Below are 17,414 nucleotides of genomic sequence, written 5' to 3' on the forward strand. Positions count from 1 at the left end.
CCAGGGCTGTGGTGCAGGCCTCAGCTGCAGTTCTGATTCGACTCCTGGCCAGAGAACTTCCATATGCTGTAGGAAGTATATTTTTAGTTACATGTTATTTATAAAAGACATTTTCATTTGCATTATTTAAAATCGAGTAATAAATGTGACAATATTTTAAAGCTTTCTGCAAAAAAAGTAGACGTGTTCTCAGAGAAGAGCATCCTGGACACGGCTCGGCTGCCTTCCACGTTCAGTACACACTAAAACGTCTCCTGTTTCCATTCAAAAATAGCGATTTATTCATGGTGTTACGGAAGGGACGTTCTTGGAAAGTGACTTGCGTACTGACACCTGCCTTCTAGCCACAGGAAGGGACACGCATGGGTGTGACATCTGGGTCGCCCTGGGCCCTGCCCTGGACAGCACATGCTGGCCCCCCAGGCCCCTGCCTCCTACAGGGCCTCCTGCAGAAGCAGCCGCAGCCTCCGCTGCTCCTCGCCTGCCGGGGCCGCCCACTCCTGCTTCAGGTACTGGATGTCCACGCGGCCCGAGGCTCTGGCCAGCACCAACGCCAGGAAGCTGCCGCGGGTCTTCTCTGCTTCCCCCACGACGGTCATGGCCACCAGCCTGAAAGCGAGACACACAGGTGGTGAGACCCCAAGTCACTCACCTTCCCAGGGCGGGTGGGGGAGGGAAATGCTGAACTGCCATCATCAGACCAGATGTAAACGTACAGAAATCTGGAGACTCCCTTTTGAAACGTTTTCTGCATTCAGTCTGCTGGACTCAAGGTCCACGATGGTCACTGCTAAGGCCTGACGACGCCCTGCCTGGTGACGGGAAAACCCACAAGCCTTCGTAACCCCCCAGACCGCGCCCCAAGATGCAGGCCCCCAGCCCAGCCTGTGCTCCTGGGGAAACAGATGCCACCGGCCCTCAGGTGCCCAGTGGGAAGGGACCCCTTGACCGACCCATTTCTCTGATGCCACCCACCGGCTGGGAGAGACCCACCAATGGGCACCTGAGGCCACCCCAGCCGCAATGCCCACACAGCACTCCCTGTGCCTCCTGCCCATCTTCCTCTGTCAGTGCCATCACCCCAAGGCCTTCTCCATCCCTGACTTCCAGATTCCTGGGAATGCCCCATCACACAGTTTATCACCGCCCTAACTGCTTCACCCCGCAGTCACACAGACCCCAGGATCTCGTGGAACCTGGCCGGGAGGAGGGCAGGAGCAGGCAGCCCCTCAAGCAAGAAGCTGGAGGTCTCTGAGCAGAGAACCCCCTGTCCAGGTGCTACAGGGTCTGACTGCCCACAATCTCCCATACACGTCCCACGACCCCAACACCCACCAGCTCCCGCCCCAAGACTCGAGCACGACTCCTTCTGGCGGGGACCCGTGTCCACAGCTGCCCCGAGACCAGGGTGCAGCTTGATCTGACGGGGACCCGCCTGCACAGCTCATTCTGACGGGGACCTGTGCCCACGGCTGCCCCGAGACTTGGGCAAGGCTTGTTCTGCCAGGGACCCACATCCACTGCTGCTGGGAGTGTGGACTGGTGCACGCATGCAGGAATAGCATGGAAGTTTCTAAGAATTAAAACTACAACGACCACACGACCTAGCAACCCACCTCCTAGGTATTTATCCAGAGAAAAATGAAGTCTCTCTCTCTCAGAGATACCCATGCCCTCAGGTCCACCGCAGCACGATTCACAACCAAGACAAGGAAGCAACCTAAATGCCCATGAGCGGATGACTGGATAAAGAAGATGTTGTCTGTATCATACGTGGAATATTATTTAGCCAGGAAAAGGAGGAAATCCATTTGCGACAATGCGGATGGACCTTGAAGGCATTATGCTAAATGAAATCAACTTAATTCAGAAAAGGACAAGTACCACATGCTCTGAGCCATAGGTGAACCACCCCCCAAAAAGCCAAGCTCATAGACACTGCATATGCACACGTGTTTGTGAGTGAATCCAGGCTGGATTTTGACGATTCGTGTTTCTAGTAATTAGAATGATATAAGTACACCTCGGACTTAAACTAAATAATGCAATTCTTAATTTTTTTCAGGTCTTCTTTTCTTTACAAAAAGGATGTGGTTCCCATCCTCCAGGGTGTTAACGAGCCTTCACAGCAAGAGAATTTATTCGGAAGTTTAAAATCCAAGGGAAAAAAAAAAAAAAGAGGTGAACAGAAAAAGCAGGGCAAGGAGCACTCTTCCCAGTGAACGTTTTGTGAACAGTTACATAAAACGATTACATAAGACGAGGAGTCATTAAAGCGCAGGGGTGAGGAGCCCGGTCTTGCGTTTGGCTCCGCCAGGGCCCACGGGGTGGGGTGGGTACGACCTGCGACCACCGTGGGGCTGAGAAGCCCGACTCCCCCAGAGGCGAGAAGGAATGGGCCATCACGCAGACCCATACAGAACGTGTGAGCCCAGCAAATCAACCTAAGGTACTCGCGGTGGAGAAGAAAAAGGCTCCTTTTATTTACAGAAGGATAATGACGATGGGAAAGAGTGCAAGTTTTTATCAAGAAGTTTTATCAAGAAGTTTTTACAAGCTTCTTTGGGGCTAAATATGAGATAAAGGCACGTTAAAGTGGTGTTTACGATCTGACTTAAACACATAAACATGAAAATAATATTTAAATACGACCGTGGGTTAAAGCGGAGCAGCCTGCGTCATCAGAGCTGGAGAAAATTACCGGCGAGGGCCCCGCCTGAGTTCCATCACTTACTTGTCTGGAGAGACGGGGTGCTTGGCTACAGGACCCAAATCGCTTTCCAGGAGGTCCCAAATGTACACACAGGATGCGTCGTCCTGGACCAGGAACACAGCAGGTCTGGTCGGGGCCCAGCGCAGGCCGGTGACCGCACGGCCGCCGGTGCTGTCCTCCCACTGCAGGAGGGGGCGCTCGGCCGCCAGCTGGTGCAGGCGGATGCTCCCGTCGGAACAGCCGGCCTGGGCGGGAGGGGGTGGGAGGGAACTCGATCACGGCTCTTTTCTGCTTTTCCACTGAATCTCAGCCGTCAAGGACACATTTCAGAAGGGAAGCTTTCCTTTGGCACAGCAGAAGCATGTGGTGTGTCTTCTGCGTCCCGAACACAAAAGTGTAATGTTAAATCTTGCCTCGCAAATGACAAAGGTGAGCCTTTGTAGATGCCAATCCCTCTGTGCCTCCTTCTCCTTCCCAAATGGGTAGTAATCTGGGAATATGTAAGTAGGTGGGTGGGGTTTTTTTGTTTTTTTTTGGTTTTTTTTTTTAGGTCCGCACTCGGGGCACATGGAGGGTCCCAGGTGAGGGGTCAAATCAGAGCTACAGCTGCCGGTCCACACCACAGCCACAGCCACGCCAGATCTGAGCCACATCTGCAACCTACACCACAGGTCACGACAAGACCAGTTCCCTTGCATCAATAATATGGTTGCCGCTTCCTTTTGGATTGAAATCTCCGTGCACCAAAACTTGGTCTCGTAAAAGACCAAATTTTCAGCTTAGAAAGAGAACCTTACCTCCTTTTTACTCAATATATTTAATCCTTCACATATTTAATCTTTTCCCCTAAAGGCAAGGCAAGAGTTAGCAGTCACGAAAGCTTGAGCAAATGCACAGGTGATTATGGCTAAGGGAGCGGGGTTCCCACTGCCGGGTCGGCAGATCAGGACCGGGTGGGCATGTGCCAAGCCAGGGATAAACGGACACCTCATGGGTCCTGTACGTGTGCTTCTGACCCCCAGGTCTTGGCTGGTCTCCTAAAGGGAGCTTTTCCCCTAAAGGGAGAAATGGCTGATCCCGCAGGCTTCTGTATCGGGAAGCAAAGACGGGCTCCCAGCACAGTGGCAGTGGACTCAGAACCATCCCCAGGGACCCCTCCCCAGGGGACCCACTGAGCAGAGAGTAAATACAGACAGAAAAATCTGCCCTGATGACAGTGAGAAGCCTCGTGTCCACGTTCGAAGGGCGAGAGGAAAGGAAGTCCTCTGACCAGCGATGGCTCACGTGGAATCGAGACCAGGCACAGAAGCCCCAGGACAGACAGGGCATCCGAGTGCCCCACCCCCGCCCAGACACTGGCTGATCAGATGCGGAAAGAGGGGCCCAGCCAGAGCGCAAGGCCTGGATCTAATGGTGAGACGACCCCAGACTCAGCTGAGGTTGCACAAGCTGAGCAGGGCCACGACCTGGCCATAGCTCTGCTCACAAAGGATGCTCTCAGGCCAGCCACGGGGTTCCGGTCAGACCCAGAGACGGCAGGACGGACTGCGAGTGGCCTGTGTGGCAGACCAACCCTGAGCCGCAGGGCGGGGGTCCCACCCGCGGCACACGCGTCAGCACACGGGGCGGGGGGACGTTTGCTGCTGTCCTCGTCGCTTTTCTCCATCAGAGTGAAAAGCTGTAAGAGGATCCACACAAGAGCCTCGTGGAATGAGCCGTACGGAGCGCACACACACAGGAAACCAGGAGCCAGACGTGTGAGATTCCAAGAGAACTGCTGCAAAAGCACTGGTGCTTGCAAGACAAGACGCTCACCAGAAACACGGGTTCTCCGAACGGTGAGAAGTCGATTGCGGTCACTCTCACCGGCCTCACGCCCGGCTGCTGGGGTCGGAACAGTCTGGGGGACGCCCTCGAGTCCTGCCTGGAGCCGTGGCTGATGAGGCCCTGGGGAGAGGGCACCCGCCGGGGTTAAGGAGGGGTCTGGCCCCAGGCGGGGTGGAGCTGCTGTTCGGAAACAACTTAAACAAGCTTCCGATGAAAGCAAAGGGTAAGGCGAGCTCCAACCGAGTACCCACGGAGCAGCTCCGGGTACAGAGAGCAAGCTGGCTACTCACCAAGTCTGTGCCAACGACGAAGCGGTTAGGGTCTGAGGGCAGGAACTTAACCGTCAGCGTCTGCGCGGACCAAGGTTCACACCCTTTACAGGAAAGGCTGGAAACAAACAGCGAAGGTGGGAGGGTCAGGGCCGCGCGCCGCTGCTGGACGGGGGGGCCCCCCCCCCCGCCCTTTCTCAGGCTCACGCGCTCCTTCCTCTAAGCCGACTCGCTTTTTCAGGGGAGACAGAGGTCCATTTTCCAGATCGCACCCCAGTGGGTGTCCCTCCCCTGCGGTGTCTGCAAAGCACCTGCCTGCCGCCGGCAGCATGTCCCCCCGTGACGCAACACGGGCACTGGTCTGCTCTATGCTCACTCAGCTGCACACCCCGGACCACACCCCGGCCTGGCCTCTGGGTTTCTCCCGCTGAGGGGCAGTGGGTCTGAGTCCCCGGCAGGGGCCCAAACCCAGTTCAGCTGGAGGCGATGGCCGCGGGCCTGTGAGTCCAGCCCCCGCCACCCCAAAGCCGGCAGGCTGCCTGCAAGCCCCACCCTTGTTCTAGCACTTTGCTGGCTTTTCTGAAAGGCAGCATTTAGTGCCTTGTTGGTGTTTCACCCTGTACAGCAGATGTATGTACAGCAGCCAGAGCCCAGGGCTGCTGTCCCAGGCACCTGCGGGGGACGGGCCCCCATCTCTGCCCTTCTCACACCCATGGTCGGGACCCCAGACGCTGCCCTCAGCTGAGATCCCCGCTGCTGCCCTGCTGCCCTGTTGCCTCCTCTGGGTCCTGCCCCTCCCTTGAGCTCCCCTCCCCACCCCAGCCTGCCCCGCCATCCTCAGCTACGCGGTACCCGCCAACCAAGCTGGACATCTGGGCAAGAGACAGGCTGCCCCCTCCTGGAACCAGCTGGTCACCAGGTGTCCTCGATTCTGCCTTTTACTGACGAATGTGGCCCTGGTTCAGACTCTCAACTCTGATCTCGAACCACCCCTGCAATAGCCTCCTAAAGGTCTCCCCGTCTGCAGTGCCTTCCCGAGATCCAAGTGCAGGCTGCGGCCAAGCTCATGGTTCTACATCCCGAACGACGCCCTGGAGAGAAGCGCCTGAACCTTCGCACGGGACCGCTCTTCAGGTCTGGCGCTCATTCCTCTCCGCCCCTCGACACATCAGCATCTTCACGCCTGTGGCTCCCTCTGCCCTGAGCAGGCCCCGACTCCATCTGAGCCATCACCTCTGCAAGAAGCCACCCCCTGCATCCTGCACCCTCTCTCCCTGGAGCTCCCACACTCCACATAGCACTGCACGCGTGGGCCAAACCCCAGGAACAAGAAGCCACATCAGCAGCCCCCCCGCCCCAACCAGGGGAGGACTTGCTGCCCCAGGGGTCAGGGCGCTTCACCCAAGGCGACACCCCCAGGGATGGCAGGGACAACTGGTCACTTGTTAGCACTGAGGGCCCGAGGGAAGGGGCCCCACAAGGCGGCTGCAGCGTGTGGTCCACGGAGCACACGTGTGGCTGAGGTCTGGATGGGCCTTCATTACCTCGGGACCCGGAGTGGCCCTGCTGGGCACTGGGGGAAAGACTGGCATCAGACACAGGTGACACTCTCCCTTAAGGAGCATACAATTAAGTGCAGGAGGAACACAGAGTTAAAAGGTAATTGCAAAGCATGGTATGAAGTGATGAGACCCATACGGAGACAAGACCCAAGTACAGAAATTCAGTGAGGGGCCCAGGGGTCGCCCGTGATGGGGTCTGCAGGGTATCAAGTGAGTTCTTTTTTTTTTTTTGTCTTTTTGTCTTTTCTAGGGCCATACCCATGGCATGTGGAGGTTCCCAGGCTAGGGGCCTAATCAAAGCTGTCGCCATCGGCCTACAGCACAGCCACAGCAATGCCAGATCCGAGCCGCGTCTTCGACCTACACCATAGCTCACGGCAACGCCGGATCCTTAACCCACTGAGCGAGGCCAGGGATCGAACCCGCGACCTCATGGTTCCTAGTCGGATTCGCTAACCACTGAGCCACGACAGGAACTCCTGGGTGAGTTCCTTTAAACACAGCTGATTCCTTGTCATAATTACACTGAAACCACAGAAGGTGACTGACAGTCACGAAGCACCTATGAACGCATCGATGCAACTCAGGAGTGTTCTGAACTATTTCCAGGGTCAAGTGTCAGGCGGGCACCGGAGCGCAGTAGTTGACAAGAAGAGATCTCTCCGGGAAATAAATTCACAGGAAATAATACTCATATAACTAATTCGATTGTTACATCGTATTAAGTGGAATAAAAACAGAAACCTAACTTCTGAACAAAACGTTCCCCAAAAAATGTTTCTAGTTCCTGAAACCTGTCTTATTTAACTTCAGGGTTACAGTAACACTGGATTTAAAAAAATAGGCGAATAGTACCAATGTGTAAGACACAGAATATTTTAATCGAACAGCATATGTTCGCTCTGCACCCGGCCATGGCATTTATTACTCCGACTCATGAGTAAAGAACCACGTGCGGAAACACAACACGAGAAGGCAGGTGTTTTCCATGCACCCGCCGGCCCAGCCAGGCCTCCCGTGGCTCCTTCTGTGGGAAACCGGACGCTGGGCTCGGAGGGGACGTGGGGCAGACCTACCTGTCGCTCAGCTGAATCACGGCACCGTGCACCAATTTTATCCTACCTCCAGGTATCAAGCCTGCGAACAGAGAGACCAGAGGCACACGCTCGGCTTTGCGCAAGGTAAAACCAAAATCTAATCACATTTGCCTGGAATGGTTTTCCGTTGCTTGACTGTCGGGAGACCACCTAAAAATGCAGACAGATGAAAAGCATTCCCTCCGTGACGCAGGTGTGAACAACAGAGCATCTGCGGTTCGGGGCCTTGCGGGAAAGGGCTGGTGGAATCAAGATCCAAGCCTTTATGGTTTTAGATTTGCTAAAAACAAGGGAAGGACACTTAACCAAAAAAAAAAAAAAATCAGTATTCAACCAACTTCCAGGCGCCCCCCCCCCCCCCCCGCCAGAAACCGTCTTCGGTAAAAGTCCTCTCGCGCTGGGTCTCACACTCCGCAGGGACGAGGTGGGACGGCCTGGGGACCCGCCTGGCTCTGCTGGACCCGCGGGCCCCTCTCTCCTCCACATCCCCCCCCCACCCCACTCCTACCCCCCCCAGCAGCATCCTGCCCTGACCCCCCCAGTTACTGATGGGCTTTCCCTCCTTTCTCTGTGCCCAGTAGCACCTCCTGGTCTGTAATCACAGCAAATGCAGAACGAGTTTACATACACTGAACCCTAAGTTCTGGCAGGGTATAGCCTAGACCCCTGGGAGCAGCTGAAGTCACAGCATACAAACAACTGCACCTGCAGCTGGAAAGGGCGACGGTCACTGCACAGAACAGAGCTGCTGATGAACCCCTGCCCCCGTCACCGTCACCACGCTGATGCCGGGACGTCCGATGCCCCCATTCTGGGTCCTACTCTCCCAGCGCCTGCCCACGGGGAGTGACACTGGCGCCGAAGGTCTCGGCCCGAACCTCAAACCTGGGCCTGGGCTTTCGGCCCTGGTCCAACAGTGACACCACAACGGCCAGGCTTCCCGGGAGGCCACTGGCGCCCCTTCACCCTTGTGCCTGGCACCCAGCACGTCCTCCCCGTGTGAAGGAGAGACAGCGGCTGAGCGGCTCAAACCGCGTCCTGAGTTCTCCAAGCAGCCACTAGAGCTGCCACCCACCCCAGGGCGTGGAAGCGCCGGGCCGCCTGCAGGCACTCAACGCCCGCAGCTCCCTCAGCACGGCCAGCTCCCGGGAGTGTCGTGCCCTCTTCTCCTGGAAGCAAAGCTGGACAAAACCCAGCCCCCACGACGAGCATCGGTCCGTCGGACGGGGGCCTCTCAGTCAACAGGGTAGAAGAGAGATCCCCACGTGGCTAATCACTTACTTTTCAAAGTGGTCACTGGTGGCTTTAATCTTTACTCATTTGAGCAAACACTGACTAAAGCTATTTTTTTTTTTTAATTTCAAAGTTACCTAAGTCACGCAGTGAACCTGCAATATCTGCCTTTGGTAATTCGACGACCACCTGAAACAGACAATGGAGGATGAATCAGTCCTTTCAGTAACGACGAAAACAACCTGAGCACAGCTCTAACTCAGGCGGGGTGTTATATTAGACACGAAACACACAATCGCTCCAGAATCAAGGCTGATCACTAACTTCAGAACCAATGTTTAAATGTCCTAAATCCCCTTCTCTGACCGAGGACGTCTCTCCACGCCGTGACCGGCTGAGGCCAGCGCGTCCCCCGGCCCAGACACCCCTTTCCACTCCTGGGTTCCCCGCCTGGCCCCCGACTCCCCGCCCCGCACCCATCTCCGCCCCCGCGAGAGCACCCGCAGGCCCCGCTCACCCACAGGTTGAGGACGCCGCTCTCATCCAGCGAGGCAATGTGGGAGGACAAACACGCCGGGTCTGCCGGAGACAGAAGCGGGAGAAGCGGCCTGGGACCAGGACGCCCCGTCTCTCCACGCGAGGAGCGGAAGGACGTGAAGCATCACGTACCTTCTTGAGTAGAGAAAGGTGACAGCACGGAGCTCTGTCTTTTGCAGACGGATGCTGAGACCGGCTCTACTGCTTGGAGGGGACTTTGGTGGTTGACAGCGGTGAGGACGCCATCTGGGGGTCAGAAGCAGGTGCTGAGCCGCGGAGCACACACAAGTCGTGTTACGCAGGGGACAGGCGCATCGTCCCCAAACACAGGCCACACGGACCACAGACAGAAGGCCTGCCGCGGCTCCCAGCATCACGGCAGCAGAGATCATAGACCTCACAACACCCAGGAGGAGAGAGAAGCCCGGAACCCCGAGCTCCAGGTCTCATGGCTGCGGGTGCACAAGGCGGACAGGGGGAGACTCCCCACGGGAAGAGGGAGTCGCAGAGGCCAAACAGAAACTTCCTCCCAGGCAGGACCGGGGGGACCTCACCCGTCGCAGGAGGAGGGGGTGCAGAGTGACAGCAGCAAGGGAGCTGCAGCCTCCTCAGCCCAGAGCAGCACCTCTACAGAAACCACACCACGGAACCCACAGAACACGCCTCTTCAAAAAGCATTTAGAAAGGAACCCAAAGCAAGCAAATAACCCAAAACACCTGAATCAGAAACCCAGAACAAAAATGGATAAAAAAAAAAAAACAGCAGGGAGTTCCCGTTGTGGTGCAGTGGTTAACGAATCCGACTAAGAACCATGAGGTTGTGGGTTTGATCCCTGGTCTTGCTCAGTGGGTGAAGGACCCGGTGTTGCCATGAGCTGTGGTGTAGGTCACAGATGGGGCTCGGATCCCGTGTTGCTGTGGCTGTGGTGTAGGACAGCGGCTACAGCTCCGATTGGACCCCTAGCCTGGGAACCTCCATATGCCGAGGGAGCGGCCCAAGAAATGGCAAAAAGCCAAAAAAAAAAACAAAAACAAAAAACAAACAAACCAGCAAGACATAAAATGAGAGTTGGAACCAAATTCAGGGAAAAAACAAGAAGGAAAAGACAAAACCATCTTGGGAATAATGAGCAAGTGACCAGCTCTCCAAGTCAATGAACGGGAAGGAAGCTCAGCTGGCTAGTGACAATGTTTAGACAGAAAGTAAGTAAGTAAGTTAAGTAAGTAAATAAATAAATAAATAAATAAATTTTAATGGAGCAATTAAGTTTAAAAACTTAAAGACGGCGGCTACAGCTCCGATTCGACCCCCAGCCTGGGAACCTCCATATGCTGCGGGTGCAGCCCTAGAAAGCACAAAAAAAAAAATAAATAAATAGAAGACAAAAAAAAAAAAAAAACAGCTGAAAGAGCTTTAGTGTTTCTGAACGTGGTGGTGACTGCACGGGTTAATCAGCAATAGCAGCAGCAGTTACGAATGTACATTCATAAAAGATATCTTTTCTAACAGCATCCAACAAGTTGGGCACCTGCCAACTCAGACATTCTCCACAGTGGTCACTGTGTCCCCAAAGGGAGACCAAAAACAAACAAACAACAAAAAAAACCCCTTGCTTTCTTATGCATAAAACACAGACACACGCACAGACATAAAGCGATATGCACTCCCTGTGCGAGTGAGCAGGACAAGCGGGTTGGAGGGCTACCTGGGGAGGGGCAGACAAGCCCCCCACGAGGGACACGGTTCTGGACCCAGAACCCACCAAGACTCTTGAAACGCAACGACAAGGAGCAACAAATCAATTGACAAGTTGCGACCACCTAAGCAGATGCCCCACTGCAGACAGATGGATGGACAGCAAATAAGCACCTGGAGATGCTCCATGTCCTGCGTCCTCGCAGGAGCGCCAAGTACAACCGCGAGACATGCTGGGCACCCACCAGAGGGGCAGGGGGCAGAGAGGCTGGGACGGCCGGGCCCGCGTGGTGCAGGCTCTGGGCTGACCGCCGGCAGCGGGACTGACCCAAAGCCCATGGACCAGCTGGCGGGGAACCCCTGGGGCCCACGAGCAACCTGGCTGCGCACAGGAGGGGTGCTCCGACGCGCACGGCCCTGGACCGCAGGCGCCTCTCACTCCCGGGGAGAAGCCAGGCTCCAAGGTCTCCTGCCATCTGAGGCAGAGCAAGAACACAGGCAGAACCGGGCGTGGGGTCCTGGAAGGGAGACGTGGTGCACGGTGTCCATGGGCTGGGGGTTCCCAAGCAGAACCAGGGAGAAGGACGGGGAGAGGACAGTCGGGGACGAGCGCAGGCCCCGCCTTGCAGTCACCGCAATGGTGGACATGCCTCCCGGAGCACTGGGAGGTGGGTCGGAACGGGCCCTGAACAAGCACTGGCAGAAAGCCCCAGAAAACCTCCACGCACTGGTGGGGTTGGGGGGGAGGTGGCAGTGCTTGGTTGTGGTTGTGGCTGTAGCTGTGGTTGTGATTGTGCTAGGCTGTGGCTGCAGCCACGTGGCATGAAGTGTTCACACGAGTCTAACAAGGCGCAGGGCAGGGTGGGCGGGGGGGAGGGGGGTGCAGATCCAGTGGTTCTGGCTCCTTTCGACCCCGTTTCTCCTCCCCTGGCCGCCAGGACACACACCGCCACGCCTCGGGCTGATTTAGAACTGGGCGTCATCTCACGAGGTGCCGAACCTCTAGATTTAGCAGGAAGGGTGTCGCCTGGAAGGGCCCCCGTTTGTCAAAGGCCCCCTGTGCTCTCAGCTCAGACCCAGGGCCGGCAGGGCAGTGTCACCGACCCGTGGAAAAAGTTGGGGTCCTGAACGTCCAGAAGCCCTCGCTCAGCTTCACGTAACGATGGATCCTGGAATCTTCTCTCAGATCCCACACGACCACCGTGCCATGCGCGGTTCCGGCAAACAGCAAACAGGCTTTCAAGGGGCTAAAGCAGCAGCACGTGACCTAGAAAGATGCGCGGAAAGCTGAGACTGGGCACTGGTGCTCCGCAGACTTTGCACCTGGAAGCCGAGGGATGCAGTGAGCAGGACACGTCTGAGGGGCCCCTCGCTCGGGGGACAGAAGGGGGCCGTCACAGGGTGGGCGCCAGGCACCTCCGCTCAGCCCGCGGCCAGCCCAGGTCAGCCAAGCCACCTCTTGCCATTTTATAGACACCCTACATCCAGTCGCTTCAGGGCCCCAAAACTACAGCAGCCCCGTGACCCAGGGGCTGGGAAAAGCACGAGGCCAGGGGTCAGAAAAGCTCAGGCAGGTTAAGAACCAAACCTCTAATACCTGTGTGACCCAAATGGTACCGGCCAGGCGCACACCTCCAGGGCCCCGGGGCTGCCGGGCGCCAGTGTTTCCATTAAGCTCCCAGCAGCTGCCACCTAACTTCCGGTGGCCTGCCAGGCTGGTGACCCGGCCCCCAGGTGAGCTGGTGCTTCCAGCCAAGAGCTGTACCCATTACCCCGCACACAGCTGAGGGCGGCCAGACGGAGACAAGTGACCCTGGAAGTGGCCTCCTTGCCACTCGTCCTTCCTCTAGTTAAACCCATGACGCTCGAGCTGTACCTCTGACTCGCTTATCAGGGTCTTCTGAGGCCCCGAGGGCTGCCAGATGTCCCACACACAGAGCACGTATCTGCTGTCCAGCAGGGGCGAGACGGCCTTGCCAGGCAGCCCGTGGACGGACACCACCGTCCGCCTATGAACTTGAGAGGCATGCAGGCAGCACACTCTTCGGTCTGAAAGTAAGACAAGAACAGTGTTTCAATGTTTGTTCTTTTTTTTTTTTGCTTTTTTTTTTTTAGGGCTGCACCCGCAGCACATGGAGGTTCCCAGGCTAGGGGTCCAATTGGAGCTGTAGCCGCCGGCCGACACCACAGCCCCAGCAACGCGGGATCTGAGCCATGTCTCACAGCAAAGCCGGATCCTTAACCCACTGAGAAAGGCCAGGGATCGAACCTGCAACCTCATGGATACTAGTCAGATTCGTTTCCACTGAGCCATGACAGGGACTCCAAGAATAGTGCTTCTGCATCTACTGCTCTGCCGGAACCCGTGTCATATTAACAGACTTAAGGCTATTCAGATCCACTTCAGCGTAACAAAGAAGTCAGTCTCTCGGAGTTCCCACCCTCCTCCTGAAGGCCTGGTCTTCAGATACCATCCATCCTCCTTGCCCGGTCTACTCCCAGACGCAGGATTTGTCTGCCTGCCTGTCCACTCTGTCTGCCCATCCTGGGACACTGGAGACACCGGACACCCAAGGAAGAATAAGCGGGCAGCCAGCGCTGCATGTGCTTCCTGGTGACAACGGCGTCGGGTGGACACTGAAGGTCCGGGTCACTCCCTCTGAGCTCAGGTCCAGACAGCGGGACACGTGCCATCCTGGTCTCCTTCCACCACCTCAGCGCTCTCTACCACCGCCCACAGAAAAACCCAGGCTCGCGAGTTCCCGTCGTGGCGCAGTGGTTAACAAACCCGACGAGGAACCATGAGGTCGTGGGTTCGATCCCTGGGCTCGCTCAGTGGGTTGAGGATCTGGAGTTGCCGTGAGCTGTGGTGTAGGTTGCAGATGCAGCTCGGATCCCGTGTGGCTGTGGCTGTGGTGTAGGCTGGTGGCTACAGCTCCGATTGGACCCCTAGCCTGGGAACCTCCATATGCTGCAGGAACGGCCCAAGAAATGGCAAAAAGACAAAAAAAAAAAAAAAAGCCAAGAGGCAACTATCTTAAGAAGTTTACACTCGGTCCTGCAAACGCAGTGTGTTTAGTTGACACAATCACATGCAGTTGCACGTTCTCTGTGATGACAGGGGCTTCGCCTGGGGAGCACTGCACGCTCTGCCACCACAGATCAACTGAACTCTGAAGACTGAACACGCATATTCACTTCATCACGGCACGCCCTCCCCCCTTCCAATCATCCCACGACGAGTGCTCAGCCCGGCTGTACCACGCGTGCTCACGGGAAAAGCCAGCCGTGCGTGGGGCCAGTCCGTCCAGGAACCCCCTGGTGTGAACACAGGACGTGACCGTCAAGCTCGCTGTCGCAACACGAAGGTCTAGTGTCAGATCTAAATGCACAACCGAGCTCGGCACTTACGCTGAAGGAAGGGCAGGCTGGTGTTCAGCGGGGCGCAGCTATCGCTGAACGGCAGGGTGCCCTCCTGTGCCAGCGGGGTCCAGTTCGGCCCAGCTGCCGCGCGGTCCTCCTCCAGCAAAACCGCCATCACCTGTCGAAGACACGTGAGCGGTGCTCTCGCCAGACTTTCCAGGGACTCAGTGGACGAGACAAAACCGAAAGCACACATCGCCACCCAATCTTCCCCATTTCTTAAAATAGCTTCCAAGGCCAAGACACCATAAGACAGAAGGAAGTGACATTGCTCTTTCCGCCCAACAGCAGGCGCCATCAGGTGGCGTTCCACTGGGTCCGCGGGGGAGCCATTAGTTAACCCTGGATGTCATTCTTCAGAGCAAGCATGTGGCTAAAAATAACAGGAAGGGGAGGGAGTTCCCGTCGTGGCTCAGTGGTTCACGAATCCAACTAGGAACCATGAGGTTGCAGGTTCGATCCCTGGCCCTGCTCCGTGGATGAAGGATCCGGCATTACCGTGAGCTGTGGTGTAGGTTGCAGACGCGGCTCAGATCCCGCGTGGCTGTGGCTGTAGCTCTGGCCTAGGCCGGTGGCTACAGCTCCGATAAGACCCCTAGCCTGGGAACCTCCATGTGCCACGTGAGCGGCCCTAGAAAAGGCAAAAAGACAAAAAAAAAATTAAAAAATTAAAAAAATAAAAATAACGGGAGGGGGAGAGGGTGGCCCCTCCAGCTTTTCTGGAAGGAAGAGGGAAGCAGGGGGACACCCGCACAGCACCCCATCCTGCTCATGGGCTGCAATTGAGGAGCAAGCCACCGAAAGGTCCAGGATCCAAACGCCTCAACAGCACCTGCAGCAACAGAAGCCCTGGGGCCCCTGCGCCCCCTCCCCAGCCCCCGGCCGTTCATACCTGGCAGGCTGCCCGGAGGAAGCTGGACAGCCGGGGCGTGTCGACCTTCGGGACGATGGCCCCGTCACAGGGGTCGCTCTGCTCACTCCCTAGAAGAGAAATCCCGTAAAACCAAGCAGGCGGGCTCTCCGGGCATGTGTCCCGTACCTCAAAGGGCAAGGAGAGAGGGAGCCAGAGCCCTGGGGGGGGGGCAGGAGGCCTCCCCCCTCACTGTCCACATCTACTCCCGGCTCCTCAAAAACAACCGCTGCTATGAAGTCTGTAAACAGACACCTCCGCCTTCAAGCATCGGTTTATCATGGACACATTACATGCAGCTGCATTATTTTCTTAAGATGAGGCTTCCCCGATGAAGGAGAAACAGAAGGAATTCCCCAGGAACAACCGTGAGTGAAACAGGATTCGGCACGTAAACAACAAGCAGAATCGAGCGAGCAGAGCCCTGCGGGTTGTGGGGGCCTCCCTCCATCTGGACGTAATGTCTGGAAGCTGCACTTAAAGCTGGAAATTTGGAACAAGAAAGGAACTAAACACAGCTTCCAAGGGGGCCGGCAGAAAGCGGATTACCCCCAGACACGGCTGCGCCTTCCCCTGGGTGCTGCGTCCACGCCTCCCGGGTCTCGACCTCCTCAGTCTGGGCGTCCCTTTCCACACGATCTTCATTACACTGAACGTAGGCCTTGAAAACAAGCGGGTGCCAGAGTTAGCTTGGGGCCCAGCCTCAGAGCGCTTTCTTGTCACTGAAAAGACAAACAATGAACACTGTGTGTGTGTGTGTCTTTTTGCCATTTCTTGGGCCGCTCCCGCGGCATGTGGAGGTTCCCAGGCTAGGGGTCGAATCAGAGCTGTAGCCACCGGCCTACGCCAGAGCCACAGCCACGCGGGATCCGAGCCACATCTGTGACCTACACCCCAGCTCACGGCAACGCCGGATCCTTCACCCACTGAGCGAGGCCAGGGGTGGAACCTGCAACCTCATGGTTCCTAGTCGGATGCGTGAACCACTGCGCCACGATGGGAACTCCTAAACAACGAACCCTTTTAAAGTCAGTAACCACAGTCTCGTTGCCTTTATCAAAAATAAGGATCGTGGCATATTTGCAGTGGCACGGATGGGCCTCGAGAGGACCACAGTGAGTGAAGTCAGTCGGACGGAGAAAGAAAAATGCACGATAGCCCTTATAGGTGAAATCTAAAGTAGGAGACCAATGCGTTTTTCCACCAAACAGGGACACAGAGAACAGACCTGCGGTTGCTGGGGACGGGGCGGGGGTTGGAAGTTTGGGATCAGCAGATGCCAACTAGTATACACAGGATGGATACACAACGAGGCCCTACTGGCGAGCACAGGAACTATACTCAATATCCGGTGATAAACCCTAATGATACGGAAAAGAATATATATCTGAGTAAGCCACTTTGCTGTACAGCAGAAATTTACACGGCATCGTAAATCAACTATACTTCAATTTAAAAAAAAAAGAAATATAAATAAATAAATAAATAAATAAATAAATAAATAAAAAGGAGTTCCCGTCGTGGCGCAGTGGTTCACGAATCCAACTAGGAACCATGAGGTGGTGGGTTCCATCCCTGGCCTTGCTCAGTGGGTGAAGGATCCGGCGTTGCCATGAGCTGTGGTGTCGGTCACAGACGCGGCTTGGATCCTGTGTTGCTGTTGCTCTGGCGTAGGCTGGTGGCTACAGCTCCGACTTGACCCCTAGCCTGGGAACCTCCATATGCCGTGGGAGCGACCCAAGAAATGGGAAAAAAAAAAAAAAAAGAACAAAGGATCATGGCATAATAACAATCATGCAAAGACTGCTTCTATCTGAAACATTTGATAAATATGAGCCTAAATTTCTTTTTCTTTTTTTTTTTTTGCTTTTCAGGACTGCATCTGCAGCATATGGAGGTTCCCATGCTAAGGGTTGAATCACGGCTGTGGCCACCGGCGTGCGCCACAGCCACAGCCACGCCAGATCCAAGCTGTGTCTGCAACCTACACCACAGCTCACGGCAACGCCGGATCCTTAACCCACTGAGCAAGGCCGGGGATTGAACCCACAGCCTCATGGCTCCTGGTTGGATGCGTTTCCACTGTGCCACAATGGGCACTCCGAGCCTCAATTTTGAAACTGTTTTTAAAAAGTCACATCAAACAA

At 55.9% G+C, this 17,414-nt stretch overlaps 1 protein-coding gene across 2 annotated transcripts in view; it reads right to left on the reverse strand.

Moving 5' to 3' along the window:
• Positions 1-257: 257 nt before the first annotated feature.
• The window catches only part of DYNC2I1 (dynein 2 intermediate chain 1), a 45,716-nt gene continuing 28,559 nt past the window's right edge, over positions 258-17,414 (reverse strand). For both annotated transcript variants that reach the window (XM_047763159.1, XM_047763160.1), the window contains 13 exons: positions 15,817-15,928; positions 15,250-15,338; positions 14,346-14,475; positions 12,811-12,983; positions 12,039-12,201; positions 9,371-9,484; positions 9,219-9,280; positions 8,839-8,890; positions 7,448-7,508; positions 4,831-4,927; positions 4,529-4,660; positions 2,735-2,958; positions 258-609 (listed from right to left, as the gene is read on the reverse strand). In XM_047763159.1, coding sequence (XP_047619115.1) covers positions 435-609; positions 2,735-2,958; positions 4,529-4,660; positions 4,831-4,927; positions 7,448-7,508; positions 8,839-8,890; positions 9,219-9,280; positions 9,371-9,484; positions 12,039-12,201; positions 12,811-12,983; positions 14,346-14,475; positions 15,250-15,338; positions 15,817-15,928 — 1,584 coding nt within the window. In that variant the 3' untranslated portion in view covers positions 258-434. The remainder of the gene's footprint in view (positions 610-2,734; positions 2,959-4,528; positions 4,661-4,830; positions 4,928-7,447; positions 7,509-8,838; positions 8,891-9,218; positions 9,281-9,370; positions 9,485-12,038; positions 12,202-12,810; positions 12,984-14,345; positions 14,476-15,249; positions 15,339-15,816; positions 15,929-17,414) is intronic.

Source organism: Phacochoerus africanus, chromosome 16, assembly GCF_016906955.1.
Source record: "Phacochoerus africanus isolate WHEZ1 chromosome 16, ROS_Pafr_v1, whole genome shotgun sequence".
NCBI classification, from domain to species: domain Eukaryota; kingdom Metazoa; phylum Chordata; class Mammalia; order Artiodactyla; family Suidae; genus Phacochoerus; species Phacochoerus africanus.